Raw genomic sequence first — 14,634 nt, 5'->3', positions numbered from 1 at the left:
GGGCTTCTAAGGCTTCCAACGTTCCATCGACCTTGCCCCGTATCTTCAACCTTCCCCCCAAATCCCTGAGGAAACTTCATCTCGGCCCATCTCTAATCATTGGGATATTTATTACCTGGCTCAAATAAGTAGATCATGATCTTCCGGATCTCCGCATCCGCCTCCTCCACTTGCTCCGGCTCCTGGAAGCCTACCCCGTACCACCATGGGCGACGATAAGTTCGAATACCACTCCCTCCCTATCCCCACCTACGAAGAAGCCACCGCTCATGCTTCTTCATCACGAGATAATCTTGGCGATGGCTCCGATGCCGAACGTCAGGGGCTTCTTGCTCGCGAGACCTCACATTATCAGCCCCCAACCGTCGAATCAGTTCGTGGCAGTCTCGATGATCTCGCCTCGTCAGTATCGGGGTCATCCCGAGGCTCGGTGGAGGAGTTGCGCAGGGAACTAGATCAAATGGATGTCGATGACTCCGCGACATCATCCAGTACACGCTCTCGATTACGACAGCGATTCTTCTCTAAACGATTTCCCACCCTCACTCGAACCCTCTCCGCAATTCATCGACCTTTTAAACGATATCTTCCGAGTTTACCAAGTTTCAACTTCAGAATAAATCTCAGCGATGTACGAGCTCAGATCAAGGACCAGGCATGTCTTATCCTGTTACGGATATTTGCTCTCATGCTGGTGGTGACTTTGGTCTATGTGTTCTTTATTGGAGACATTTTCAACTTGAACAATCGCATGATCATGGGTCAAACCTACAGCTCGTCATCAGTGGAGAATTTCATCCAGGGCAACATCAACGATACCAACATCGCCGAAACGCTCAAACACATCACCTCATTCCCCCATATCGCTGGTACAGAAGGTAGCTTTTACCTAGCAGAGTGGGTGGAACAGGCATTCCACAGTGCGGGATTCGACGAAGTGGAACGGGAAGAGTTCCAGGTCTATTTGAATTATCCACTCGCCGACGGTCGCAAGGTAGCAATCATCGATCCCCCTCATTTGGCATGGGAAGCGACACTGGAAGAGAACCACGAGGAAACCTTGGTGTTTCACGGCCACTCCAAGTCTGGAAATGTGACAGGACCTCTCGTCTACGCCAATTTCGGTTCCCGGGAAGACTTTCAGTTACTTGCCGACCGTGGTATCTCCCTAAAAGGCACTATCGCCTTGGTACGATACTACGGAACAGAGGAGAGATCGGGCTTTGAAAATCAAAGCAGCCGAGCTCGCGGGAGCGGCGGGGTGTATAATTTACTCCGATCCGGCTCAGGACGGCTTTGTCCAAGGTCCCGCTTATCCCAAGGGCCGCTACATGCCCGCTGATGGAGTTCAACGAGGTGGTGTCAGTATCATGTCTCAGGTTATAGGAGATGTTCTGAGCCCCGGGTGGGCATCTACCCCACAGGAGAAACATAGATTGTCTCCAGAAGAAAGCCCTGGGTTGGTTCAGATTCCCAGTCTTCCGATCTCCTGGAGCGATGCGCAACGGCTGTTACAGGCGCTAGAGGGCCATGGCTCCAAGGTTCCGGAAGACTGGATTGGTGGAGTTCCCGATATTAAAAGCTGGTGGACTGGTGATCAAGATTCGCCAACTGTCAACCTGATGAATCTGCAGGACGAAGTGGACAGAATGCCCATCTATAATGTGCATGGAACGATCATCGGATTGGAAGAGCGTGAGAAGAAAATCATTGTCGGCAATCACCGTGACTCGTGGTGTCTTGGGAGTGTCGACCCTGGCAGTGGCACTGCTGTTTTTCTTGAAGTCGTGCGAGCCTTTGGTGAGCTGTTAACCTATGGATGGCGACCACTTCGCACCATCGAGTTTGTTAGCTGGGATGCCGAAGAATACAATCTTGTTGGTTCCACAGAACACGTTGAGAAGGAGATCGAGAATCTTCGGGCTAACGCATATGCGTACCTGAATGTCGATGTTGGCGTATCTGGCTCTCAGTTCCGCGCGTCCGGTTCACCTGTCTTTGAACGCACTCTCATGCAGATCTTGGGACGTCTTTCTGACCCTACTGCGAACAAAACACTGAAGGACCTCTGGAAAGAGAAGGGCAGCAAGCTCGAGCCACTCGGTGCTGGTAGCGATTACGTCGCTTTCCAGGATATTGCGGGCACGTCAAGCATTGATTTTGGTTTCGAGGGAGAATCCTACCCTTATCACAGTTGCTACGAGTCTTATGACTGGATGGAGAAATTCGGAGATCCAGGCTTCCAATACCACAAGCTTCTGGCGCAGTTCTGGGGTCTCTTATTGCTGGATCTTTCTGAAAATCCCATGCTTCCATTCGATATGCAGGCATATGGTAGATACGTTACTGGGTGGGTAAAAGACCTGGACGAGTTTGCCAAATCTCACAAGGCAGACGTCAATTTGGAAGCCATGTACAATGCTGCCGCCGAACTGGAGTCTAACAGCATGAAGTTCGAGTCCTGGAAGCAGGCATGGCATGATACTGTCTGGGGTTCTGGTGGATACGAAAGCAACGTCATGGCTCTTCAGCGTGTGAATCACAATATGCGGATGGCCAAATTCGACACTACTCTTTTGGATCTTGAAAAGGACGGTGGTGTAAGTTTTTTCTAATTATTGCAATACCTTTTAAATCCTGAGTCTCTCCGACTAACCTCTTGCCAGATCCCCAACCGCACTCAATTCCGACATGTCATCTTTGGACCTGAATTATGGTCCGGCTATGATGCCTCTGTCTTTCCAGCTATCCGTGATACCATCAACACAGGCAACTGGACACTGGCACAGCATTGGATCGACCGTGTAGCCAATGTGATCCATACTGCCAGCGACAGTCTCCTTACCTAAATGTACACTAACCCTTCATCTCTCTCCTTGTTTTCACCTTTTCGCTCTGTTCATTTTCTCTGCATACCCACCCCAATACTTTGACCAGCATTTTCATTTGTCCAAACCTAGGCATTGTACAGCCTGTCTGTGGTTGGATTTCACATTTATATCTTCGTCTCTGCATCCATGTTTTGATCATACATATGCCAATCATATTTCTCGCTTGGTATCTCAGCGAATCCTGAATTGATTCATTCACATAATTAACATGCTGCTACTCATAACATTGGGGTATCATTCCTCGTAGAATACACGATTCTCAAATCAAACACGAGGTAAAGGCGGATCAACCGCCAATAATGCAGGATGATCAGCAAGGGATTGCCAAAACCCAGCCTCATAATCCCACAAATCCTGACTCAATAATGCAGCCCAATCATCACTTCCCTCTTCGTGATGCCCCTGCGGTTCCGATGATCCTGGTACTGCATCCGAGTGGAAAGAATCCAAGAACCGCTGAATTGTCTGTGTAGCTTTGGACAAGAGCGCATAATTAGGATCCCCTGGTCGAACAATCGTTCCAATCTGCACCTCTGCAACGAAGACACTTAGGTCGCGCAGAATCTTCGTGCGGGGGATACTTCCTGCCGTGGATGTGTGTTGTTTTAATAAGGCAAGGAGAATTATTCCTGCTGCTGGAAGGCCATAATATGCGACCTACAGTCGAACTATTAGATAAAATAACAAAAATAGAGTAGGCTTAAATGCAGTCATACCTTCCAGATAAGACCAGTTCCAGAATTGATTAATTGATCCCGTAGAAGAATAATCTCAACTACAAGCGCAAGCATTTGTCCTGCTGTCTCGATGATAGGGATATCCGGTTCGGTGAGAGTATTCAATAGTAAGAGGCGGAGCAAGAAGAGAACATGTAGATGTTGGAGTCGGACATGTGCGAGGAAGTCTCGATCGAATGGTGTTTGTGTACATTTCTTGAGACTACTTTCAAGGCGGAAATGAGCTGGTAGTGCACGCCATTGCTCTTCAGCCTTCCGTTGAATTGCACTAAATTTTTAACATTAGTGAATGATAATAGAATAACTTATGAACCACTTACCTTGCTCGTGCTGCGCATCCTGCATCCTGTTTATCTTGAAGTAATTCCCAGACTTCCTCTTTCAGGAATGCGCAGAGCGCAGACCAGCGTGTATCGGCTCGATAACCGGGCTTTGAATCGGGATCCCAGACATTAATCTGATTATCGCTATGTGGGTTATTAGGTGCTGGTGTTACACTCGTCGATTCATCATCTGATCGTAAACTTGTCTGACAAGATGGAATCTGGAAATGGCAGAAACGCTTGTTCATCCTAGGAGGACGACCTAGAAAGATGGCGATATTCTTATCTGCGGAATAGATTCGCGCAAACGCAGATTTGCGCAGTTCCATGAGAAATCCCGGGATACCAGGTTTCATCTCAAGGTTCTCATGGTAGCCCATTGCAAAAGTTGATGAGATGACATCGCCGAGTTTGCGCCAGGAGTGGTAACCTGTAAGTGTCAGTAGGGATCAATCTATATAATAAAAACAAAAAAAAAACATACTTTCATCACCATCCACATAGGAATGTACAATAAAATTCTCATATTGCACAATCAATTGTAGATCATTCAGACAATCCAGAGAAAGAGAGATCTCAACCGCAAAATCACTCAGTTTAGTCGCAAGCCGGCGTAGGGTATATTGAGCCTCCTCAGCTGTATAGAGCGAAGGAAAAAACGGGATATCAATAGTCGCGCGACTCACAGCCGCGAAGAATATTGCAATGGTTTCCCAGCGACAATTATGGTCCATGAATTGAGACGAAAACTCCGCCAAATCCATCGACTGTGTGAACCGCAATGGCTGAGCAGAGTTATGTAGAAGTCGTCGCGCATACACCAGATGCCAATTCTCGTCGTTCATTGTAAAGAGTTGGCTTACGCTCTCTGCGCATTGTGCTACGAAAGGCTCTGCGAGAGCTAGATTGGCTCCTTTCGCTAACCAAAACATCACTAGCTCTTTCATTGCGGTAAGAGGATATGTTGTTATGATGTGTCGGAGAACATCAGCGCCCTGTAAGAGCAAGTAGTTATCGCCGATCCATTGCGGATTCAGTGCTTCGGGGTTTCCCGTCTGCGCGCCCGTGCTATGATCTCCCTCTGTCGTGATATGTTTGAATATAGCGGCATGGCTGGATGGGCCTAGGTAACCGGGGTTGGGGTATGGATTGCGCCGGGGGGTAAACGAGGGTGATGGGTCTGGTGAAGGTAAATTGCTTCATTTAATCAGCGAATATATTCCGTGGGCTTCATTTCACAATCTTAAAAGAGTGTCGCATGTCCATATTTCACTTTGCAAACCCCCACTTACCTCGGTTTCTCGATGCGCTTCCGCTTGAATGGTGTTGTGCGATAGATGCAGACACCTTTATTATTCTGGCATCTTCCACAGACCGGCTGCTGATGATCACAGGCGATTTTTGCTTTCCGACAAGCTTCACAGGCAGCTCTCCTTGAAGCCATTCTTCATCAAGCGGAGTGAAGTCCGCAAGTGAAAGTTCAAGTTTCTCGGTTATCAACGGATTATCGGAATATCGGCCAGTCGGCGATAAGATAAGTGGGGAAAGGCGGGGAGTGTGCAACATATATTAACTTGCATATGATCTACAACTTTCTCTCTTTCATACTTCTCTTACAGAAATTGAAGATCTCACCTTCATCATGTCTGACTCAATTAAGTTAGCTGATTATCTCTTCACTCGGCTACAGCAGCTGGGTGTACAGTCCGTCTTTGGTGTCCCCGGAGATTACAACCTGCGCCTATTGGACTATGTTGTCCCTGCCGGTCTACACTGGGTTGGAAACTGTAATGAGCTCAATGCGGCCTATGCAGCCGATGGCTATGCGCGAATGAATGGCGCATCAGCATTGATTACCACCTTTGGTGTGGGAGAGCTCTCAGCGGCTAACGGTATCGCCGGCGCATACGCAGAGAGATCCCCCCGTGATCCATATCGTTGGCACTCCACCCCGAGTACAGCAGGATACCCGTATGCTGATGCATCATACTTTTGCCGATGGCGAGTACAAGCGATTCGCCGCGATGTCCAAGCATATCACCGTCGCCCAAACAGAGATCCAAGATGCTGCCACTGCCCCAGAACGAATTGACTGGATCCTACAACAAGCTCTCATCCACAGCCGACCTGTGTACCTGGAGTTCCCCGACGACATGCCACAGGTTCTCGTCTCATCCGCAAACCTCAAAACACCAATTAAAGTCCCCGAAGCTCCCAGTCCAACCTACGAATCCGATGTCATCGCCCGCATCCTCGAAAGAATCTACGCCGCTAAGCAACCCGTCATCCTCGTCGATGGTGAAAGTCAAGCCCTCAGAATTGTGGACCACCTCGATACCCTAATCACATCTACAAAATGGCCCACGTGGACCAGTGTCTGGGGTAAGGGTCTCGTCAACGAATCCCACCCAAATGTGTACGGCCTGTACGCCTCCGACTTCGGCGACAAGCCCGCCAAGGCGTACTTCGACTCCGCCGATCTAGTCCTCACATTTGGACCCCAGTACAGCGACACAAACAGTTACTTCTCAACAGCAATTCCAAAGCCTTCTGCCGCGATCACATTCAAGGATACGACCATTCAAATCGAATCAGATATCTACCGCGACATCTCTCCATCCAGAGTCCTCACCCAGATTCTATCTAAGCTCGATTCTACCCGCGTCGCTCGGGTAGAAGGTCCACCTAAAGTCCTCGTCACGACAGACGATATCAACTCCTCAGACCTGATTGCGCAGAAGAATTTCTTCAGATTGGTGAACCCAATTTTCAAGGAAGGTGATATCGTCCTCGCCGAGACAGGTACAGCCGCGTACGGTGGTCGGAAATTCAAATTACCACCCAAGACAAGGCTATTCACCGCTGTCACTTGGCTTTCCATTGGATTTATGCTCCCTGCTACACTGGGTACAGCACTTGCACAGCGTGACCAGAAGAATCGCGAATCTGGATCTGGAGTGAAGAACCAGGCGGTTCTGATTATCGGAGATGGAAGTCTTCAGATGACAGCTCAAGAGATCAGTGTTATGATTAAGGAGAAGTTGGATATCCTGATCATCATCATTAACAATGAGGGGTATACCATTGAACGAGTCATTCATGGTCGGAAACAGGCTTATAATGATGTGCCCTTCTGGCGACACACGCAGGCATTAACATATTTCGGGGCGGATGAAGAGGATGTTAAGAGGAACACTTTCTCGGCAAAGACGGTGGGCGAGTTCCAGGCTATTTTGAGTGATGAGAGAGTGCGTGATGGGAAGGGAGTACGGATTGTGGAGGTTTTTATGGAGAGGGAGGATGTTCAAGAAGGACCGTTGTTGTGGGTTTTGAATAAGCAGCTTGCCGAGGAAAAGGCTTCAGCTGCTTGATTGTAATGTAGATACTAGTCATTTCGACCTCTATGGTGGTCTTTTGCATATCATAACTTATTTCGTATAGATCTGAGAATGCAGGTGAATTTCTTCAATGAATTTTGATCTCTCACTATGATTAACCACGAAGGGTGCATCTCGCTCGAAAACAACAGGAAAAAAGGTACATAAGAGAAAATAAGAAGAAGCCGCCGAAATAGGCTTGTGAACGCCAAACCCTATGCTCCAAACCCGCAATGGATACGGTTGCAGAAGAAGTAGAATCAGAGATGAGTGAGAAAGTAGCCAAAAGGGCAGCAAAAACGACTATTAAACACATCGCTTTCCTGGTTTTTGAAATAACCCGGGAGTCTATATTCGGTTCGAAGGGGTAGGAAGGTAAGGTGAGGAGATATTATTGATAGAAAAGAAAAAGGAGGGAGGAGGGCTTGCATGGGCAAAGTGGATAGAAGAGGGTGTGAAGGAGAGAAGGAAAAAAATGATAAGACCCAATTCGTTTACTTTCGGAAGCTTTCAACTCCTAGAGTAGGTGTTTCCACCGCACGATCGGTTGGGACGCCCTCGTCACGGCGTCGGGCGAAGAAGCTGTCACATTCAGAGACAATGTGAGCCCATTCTGCCAAGGCACGACCAGCATATTTGCTGGGTACCAAATGGTCATAGACAGGCCGAGAGGGCAATTCGGGTAAGGGAGAGTTCTTAGTGGTGTACGCTCGGGTATTTGGTGCTAGGTTCGGATCTTCTGTCGAAGGTGGTTGAGAGTCTGATGGAGGTTCAGATGCAGGCTCACCGGGGGTCATTTCTGTGTCCGTCACTGCCTCTGATCCAGCATCCTCGTCAAACTCGCAGGATTTATCAGGAGAGCGGCGATGCTGCACATGAATTTGAGATGCAACTGGCAGACAGGGTGTAAAAAGACGTTTGTTCTTTGTGGGCCACTGCGGACGATCCATCCATTCCAACGAGAACTTAAAGAAGTATGGATGGTGTGGCGTCTTAGGCCGCACGAGATCGTCGGAGCTAGTGCTCGGAGTCGTTTCATGTTCATCTAAGCACCTGCTGTCGGGGCTCATGGTTAAATCGATTACATTGCTATCGAGGTCATCAGAGCCGCTTTCGCCGGCAACATCGCCGGTTCGACCGCTCGATGAGCTACCAAACATGGACCGAAGAAGACCCCATCGACGCTTGGCAGGTTGGCCATCCGAGCCAGTAGAGTCTGTGGAGCTAGATCGTCGGTGCGTCGTGACCTGATCGATAGTGTTGGGCGGGATGACGCGATCGAATGAGACAAACAGATTCGCTGGGGACAGCTGATTATCACATCGAATGATAATTATCCGTCGTCCCGGCGCAGGCGTGCAAGGTGCCGAGGACAGCGGTGCAGTGAGTCCTTCCTCTGCCTTCGATTGAAACCCAATATAATACTCCCACACTCGCAGTAATCTATCAGAGAGGGTTTCATAGATCGTTCTAGTGAATTGGTCAGATTAGCCACCATGGGTGAAACATGAGGGACGATAGTCCAAATCGGTTAGAACTTACGAGTCAAGCGCAGATGGAGCCCCGCTGAACCTCCCCACTCTCCAGCATAGGAGACGGTGGAAGTAGGCCCGAACCATCGGACTCCAATGAGTAAAGTAATGGTAAAAGACAGGCTCATGCAACAAAAAGTCCAAACAGAGACTGGCCTTCCTCTCCTCAGTCGCAATCCAGGTCCCCCAAACACTGTAAATAAATGAAAATACGCGAACTTCCGTGAGCGAATTGTAGCTCTGGTTCATTTGCCGACATACTTCTAGCCAGAAATTCCAATCAAAAAGCTCGGTTTCGATTGATTGTGCGTAGCGCGTGATGATCGGGATCACCTCCTCGGTCAGGTCGCACAACAGGAAGCAGGCATTGTGATCAAAGAGGGAAATCTTCTGGGCAACCACTTTGAGCAGGCTACAGAAAGTCTCGGCATACAGCAAACGAGCCCGGTTTGGCTCTGCAGAATTGTCGGAGAGAAAGTCTCGAAGAAGAATTATCAGTCGATTCTCGGCCATTGATCGATGACTATTCCTTATGCCACCTCCAAGTTGATGAGGGGAAGCAGAAGCATCGGGGGATTCGAGGTAGTCGTCAAATGTGATTGCCGTCGCTGTATGAGAATTCTCCGATATCTGGTGCATCGACTGTTTGTAGATAGTATCTTCGAGGGCAACCAGAAGCTGTGCATGAACCAGGAGTAGGCCAGGTGCCAGAATCCGATTTGTTTTCTCGATCTCTGGGGGCAAGTATTCCGCATAGAGAATGTGGACATATTTCACAAACACGAAGAACAAATCGGTATCCCGGCCACACCAGCGTGCAATCCATGGTCCATTCCAGGGAATATTGGCTGTATTCAAGGGCGGCTCTGGCTTCTTTCGCAAATACCGCAGAAGCGGCGCATGCGAATGAAACGCCAGAGGTCGCAGCGCAGCAGGGAAGCTCAGTGCAAGCTCCTGGGTATATGCACGCAAAGTACCAAGGCGAGAATCAGCCGATTCGGCAAAGACGCGGCGGAACATTGCAGGATTTGTGTTCCACAGACGCACCAGAATGTCTGCTACTCCGGGGCAGAAGAAGAAGGCGTAGGCACAGGCCTTCCCGCAAAATGCTACCAGACTAGCTGGTGCATTTCGCTGGGACATTCGTGCCACAACGAACGCCATCTGAGACATGAGATTCTGAATAAAAATGTTTCGAATGTTGTGATGAATGGATTCCAGCAGAAAATCCGACCCTGATGACGCCGAGCCCTCTGATGTTTCTGACACAGAAGTGGAGGCATATTGCAATGAGTCTGTAAGACCATTACTTTGCTGTGCTGTCGGGAACGGCATGCGCCATTCCGGTCGTGTCATAATTCCCACCACTGCCTCGAGAAAGATTGGTCTGTCCGTCCCTGAAATCGTTTGGTTCGGCTTCCCATTGAGCATCTCCAGCATCCCAATCCACCACTTGTTCAGGATATTGACTCGCCGGTCCAAGTCCTCCGGCCTAAGGTTCTTGCAAGAGGTGTGTAACTGATGGCGACTCAGGAATGGAAGAAGTGAAGTTCGAATAACATTAGCTTTCAATGAGCTCGATTTGGATTGGAACCTGATTGTGTTTTCGATTTCAGCGATTAGCAATGAAGACGAATTTATAAATGAGCTAGTCTTGTAAACTCACTTTTGGTAATCAGCTTCAAGGCCACGGAAAACGCCCCATAGTTCGTCTTTCTTGCGTGATTGCTCGGGTGCACTATTCTGAAAGGCTGCAACTGTTGCTGCAGCGCCCTTCGGCATTGGGGGAAGGACTGGTGTTGACACGGAAAGAGACGCGGTAAACTTGTCGAATGAGGTCTGATGTCGTAGAAGAAAGTTGTTCGAAGGACTGCTTGGTGATCCCGGAGAATCGCCGTGACCCTTGGCTACAACAGCGAGCATCGGACGGCGCGGCCGTTTATATAAGATCGTTCTCTTCCGTGACGGTGCTGAATCGGAGTCAGACCCTTTGCGCCCATCAGACCTTGTGGGAGATTGATCGTCCGTCTGCTGCTTTATCCTTTTCGCCGTTGATGGGGATGGTGATCGAGAGGAGGATCCCCATGGTTTTCGCGCCAGACTCACTATGCGCCCTGACATAGAGCGGCTCTTCGATGGCCGAGCAGCGGGTTCCGGTGCTCTATGTTCCAGTGGCTTTGTTTCTGTATTTTGAGTTCCCGCATTCTTGAGATCCTCTGATGACGGTAGGGTGAAGTGAGATACTGGGGCTGAGGGCTTGTTCTTGTTCTTGGAGCGTAGGGATGTGCGGCGCAGAATATCCTTCCCCGCCTCCACGCTTTCCTTGGTGGGTGACTCGGTCAGGGTCGGGACGGCATAATCGGAGAAGGTTCTTCGGAGGCGAGGAGATGTTGGATCTGTATCGTCGTCTGTTTGGGTGGGGAGATCTGTATAGCTAGCGGCTCGTTGAAGCGCGTTAAATCCTTCATCGTTCGCATAGACACTGGTAGTCCCCTCGGGCAAGGGCGAAGACATGGTCTTGAGGAGAAAGCGGTCAGGGGGATAGCTGTCGACGAGAGGACATTTCCCTAGAGGACCGATGTGCAGTGAGTGGTGTTGAAGAAGACCAGCTTCTTCATGCACCAAGAGAGAAGCAGAGAGGGACTAGTGTCTTAGGCGCACAGCATTGCCAGGCCAATGGGAGAAAACTAGGCAAACACCGCAGTAACTCAAGAGAAAATCGATGCAATCACGTCACGACAAAGAGAATAAACCCTCAAAAAAAAGAATAATAAAAAAATAAACCAGGAAAAAAAATTCCGGAAGCACAAGGCTGATTGATCACAATCAAGCAAAGCGTATAAGAGAAGAAGTCGGTCTGTTGATAGATCGTCACTGCAGCTACCAAGGCACCCAGCGGGCCAGCAGTGAGTGATCGGCGTCGGGAACCCTTCAACGGGATCGGGAGTAGAACAAGGGTCTAGTGGCGGGGAAGTGAGGGCTGAGGGAATAAGGGGGGATTGTTCTCGGTAGATTTGGTGAGGATTTCGTTTCTTTTTCCTTGTGATTCTTTCAATATCTTCTTTGTTTTCTGCTTTTTGATCCCTTTTCTGTGAATTGGCAATATATGGATTGGGAGGGGGAGCATGAGGTGAATTGAAGATGTGGAGGAGGAAAGAAACTCTACAAGGAATCTCCCATAACAAAAAAAAAAATTAAAATTTAAAATTTACGAGAAAGAAAGAAAAAAAAATTCAGTAGGTATAGCAGATATTTTGAATCAAATCATAAATGTAATAATTATATTAATATTAATTGGAGATACTCCGTAATCCTTCTCCCCTTGAATCTCCTGAGACACGCTGTCCATTACTCCACTCCTTAGAAACAACCCACGGCTCACCTCTCTACGTAGCTTATACACCCATCATTCTCGCGTAATCCGTGAGAGGCTCCACTGCATAACCCAGGGAGTGGCCTTGAATCAAGAGAAAAAAAAATATCAGAAAAAACTTGGTTCAAATGTTCCAGGCTTGATTGCAACATACGACACCAATCGTATCAGCTCCGGGGAATCTTAAGAGTACATCTCATACGATTGAGATCGGAGGATACAGATGGTCTCTAAGTACTATATACAGAACACATACTCCGTACTAGGGACTAGTAGTCTATTTACAGAAAGTAGGGGAGATCTATGACCCCAAGTGGCGTCGTAGTGTTGACAAGTTTCCCGATCCGCCCACTTCCGTACTCCACAAAGCTATGACTGGTGCCAGTTGGCTGTGGAGGTACATAAACAACATTGAATACGAAGATGAAAGTACACTGGGGTATGTACCACTAGTATCATCGGTACTTCTTGCTGACCTTTCACCTGGGCACCATTCTGAGATACATTCCACATGCGAAGGTCCATGGAATGTTACCTCACCATCGCTAGATGACACCATGATCAATGTTCATCAGCCCAACGGGGCAAAGGAAAAGCAAACGTACGAAGAAAAAGAGTTGGAATGTGATCCAATAAATGTAATCAATTGATGAAAATGACATGATAGATGCCCCACATTCTCAGCCTGGACCAGGAGGGATTGGAAGAGCGGGGAGATTGGTAACAACGCAATGGTGGTGGCCCATTACATCAAGGGGACTTGTAGATCAAATCGATGTGGATTCATGAGCCATGTCAATCTGGACTGGCTTGAGAAACCTCAAGATCGTCTCATCCATTGATGTCCCCACTCTGCAGGGGTTCTCGCTGCTAGAAGACAATGAAGCCCCATGGATAGACCTGGTCCAACATGAGGATTTGGGTTTGACTGGGTTCCGCCAGTGTATCCTCCACACAGGTCTGCTCCACATTGCGCAAACTCTTGGCGATGGTTTCATATGGATTTTGAAGGACTCCCTGCCGACGGACGCAGTATTCAAGCCACCATCGGGGAATCTGTGAGCTGAAGAGTGAGAAAGATGGGTTAATGTAGACCCATTCCAAGGTTGCTGCATGGGATCAATAGTGTAGTGATGAGGTGGACGGAAAGCAATATATATGCATCTGGAAATTCTATTGGCGGTGGATCCATCGTCAAGGAACAAAAAAGATCTCAATTCCACGATTAAACCATTGTGAAATAAGCTCGGCCGGATTCTCCATCTTCAGCGCCATGTCATTAGCCTTAGGCGTTATGCAGGGCGTCTAGCCCACTGACGAGTCCAACGGTGACGACGCCTTAAGTGGATGGAAGTGTCACGGTAGAAGATGCCCGTCATGTAGCCAGAAGTTGCCACTGTCTCCATCGATTGGCAAGATGGCCGAGTTGGTCTAAGGCGTCAGGTTAAGGTCCACCTTGACTCTTACGGTAATCCCGTTTCCTGATCTACGTTTGTAGGCGTGGGTTCAAATCCCACTCTTGTCACTTCTTTTTGTCATTTTTTGTATCATCATTTTATGTTTTATTTTTTAAATACATTGTAGAATAAGGCTGGGTTAGGATTAATCTTCAGGTAATAATTCACGTTTCAATGGATAGAATTCCAGGCCTGTATCATGTTCTTTCAAGGTTGTGAAGGAGTTCTCGCAATTGCCCAGTGATGGAGATAGATTCTATAGAAAAGTCTGACCCCTTGGATGAAACATTTGAACTACCTGCACATGTGGGCACTGTCATGGCCTGGAAAATTAGATATAAAATTACCTATCATGGTTTAGTCGGTGGTTCAAATATTTATGACATGATCTTTCACCTGAACAGTTTGTATTTTTCAACCTTTCAAGTTCTGAGGTCTGTTCAAATGTTATTCTGTCCACCTGGGTTCTGACAGCACTGGGCTGATCTTCTAGTATACCAACATTTTGAAATATGTTGATTTCGACCATAGAGGCCACAATGCTACTCATTTCAGACTAAAGTCAAGCTATTTGTACGATTAAACCCATCAACACAAAGTGATGATGGTGCAGTGTATACTTGCTAACCGTACAGCGGGGAGTGGTATCCATGGATCATAAGTTCATCATGCAAGTAGTTTCCAATGATATACTAGTCAGATTATACTAGGTAGTAAGCTTCAATGTTATAGATAATGAAACATGGATCTATAGATCCATAGAAAGAAAAAAAATTCAATTTGGTGTGATCTCCGCGCCCCAACCTGGAAGCTGAGTTAGATACATCCGAGTCGCCGGGATCGGAGCATCCCTTGCTAACGTAGCCTGGGTGACGATGCATAGATCAGTTGAATTATCAACAACCAGCGTTTGAACATTGAAAGCACTGGCAACGCACCTGCAT

The 14,634-nt window shown here is 48.0% G+C and overlaps 5 protein-coding genes across 5 annotated transcripts; 3 read left to right on the top strand and 2 right to left on the bottom strand.

The window, feature by feature from the left end:
* Nucleotides 1–205: 205 nt before the first annotated feature.
* Nucleotides 206–2,849, top strand: N7483_009693 (M28 family metallopeptidase; the record flags this gene model as incomplete). The annotated part of the gene is given in 3 exon segments (XM_057093120.1): nt 206–1,189; nt 1,209–2,600; nt 2,667–2,849. 3 exon segments carry the CDS (start codon nt 206–208, stop codon nt 2,847–2,849), a joined length of 2,559 nt encoding a protein of 852 aa, XP_056944294.1.
* Nucleotides 2,850–3,155: 306 nt separating this feature from the next.
* On the bottom strand, nt 3,156–5,395 carry N7483_009692 (uncharacterized protein; the record flags this gene model as incomplete). Its single annotated transcript, XM_057093119.1, has 5 exons — nt 3,156–3,548; nt 3,608–3,896; nt 3,949–4,381; nt 4,436–5,148; nt 5,244–5,395. The coding sequence occupies 5 exons, from the start codon at nt 5,393–5,395 to the stop codon at nt 3,156–3,158; spliced, it is 1,980 nt and encodes a 659-aa protein (XP_056944293.1).
* Nucleotides 5,396–5,593: 198 nt separating this feature from the next.
* On the top strand, nt 5,594–7,322 carry N7483_009691 (alpha-keto acid decarboxylase family protein; the record flags this gene model as incomplete). Its single annotated transcript, XM_057093118.1, is given in 2 exon segments — nt 5,594–5,888; nt 5,908–7,322. The coding sequence occupies 2 exon segments, from the start codon at nt 5,594–5,596 to the stop codon at nt 7,320–7,322; spliced, it is 1,710 nt and encodes a 569-aa protein (XP_056944292.1).
* Nucleotides 7,323–7,822: 500 nt separating this feature from the next.
* Nucleotides 7,823–11,374, bottom strand: N7483_009690 (DUF1765 domain-containing protein; the record flags this gene model as incomplete). The annotated part of the gene is made up of 3 exons (XM_057093117.1): nt 7,823–8,798; nt 8,871–10,454; nt 10,527–11,374. 3 exons carry the CDS (start codon nt 11,372–11,374, stop codon nt 7,823–7,825), a joined length of 3,408 nt encoding a protein of 1,135 aa, XP_056944291.1.
* Nucleotides 11,375–13,025: 1,651 nt separating this feature from the next.
* Nucleotides 13,026–13,295, top strand: N7483_009689 (uncharacterized protein; the record flags this gene model as incomplete). The annotated part of the gene is made up of 1 exon (XM_057093116.1): nt 13,026–13,295. One exon carries the CDS (start codon nt 13,026–13,028, stop codon nt 13,293–13,295), a length of 270 nt encoding a protein of 89 aa, XP_056944290.1.
* Nucleotides 13,296–14,634: the final 1,339 nt, after the last annotated feature.

Source organism: Penicillium malachiteum (assembly GCF_028827825.1).
Source record: "Penicillium malachiteum strain IBT 17515 chromosome Unknown utg000004l:1.0-4883003.0:1.0-4884900.0, whole genome shotgun sequence".
In the NCBI taxonomy this organism is placed as follows: Eukaryota; Fungi; Ascomycota; class Eurotiomycetes; order Eurotiales; family Aspergillaceae; genus Penicillium; species Penicillium malachiteum.
The sequence above is the reverse complement of the archived record's forward strand: the minus strand, read 5'-3'. Positions and strand labels throughout refer to the sequence as shown.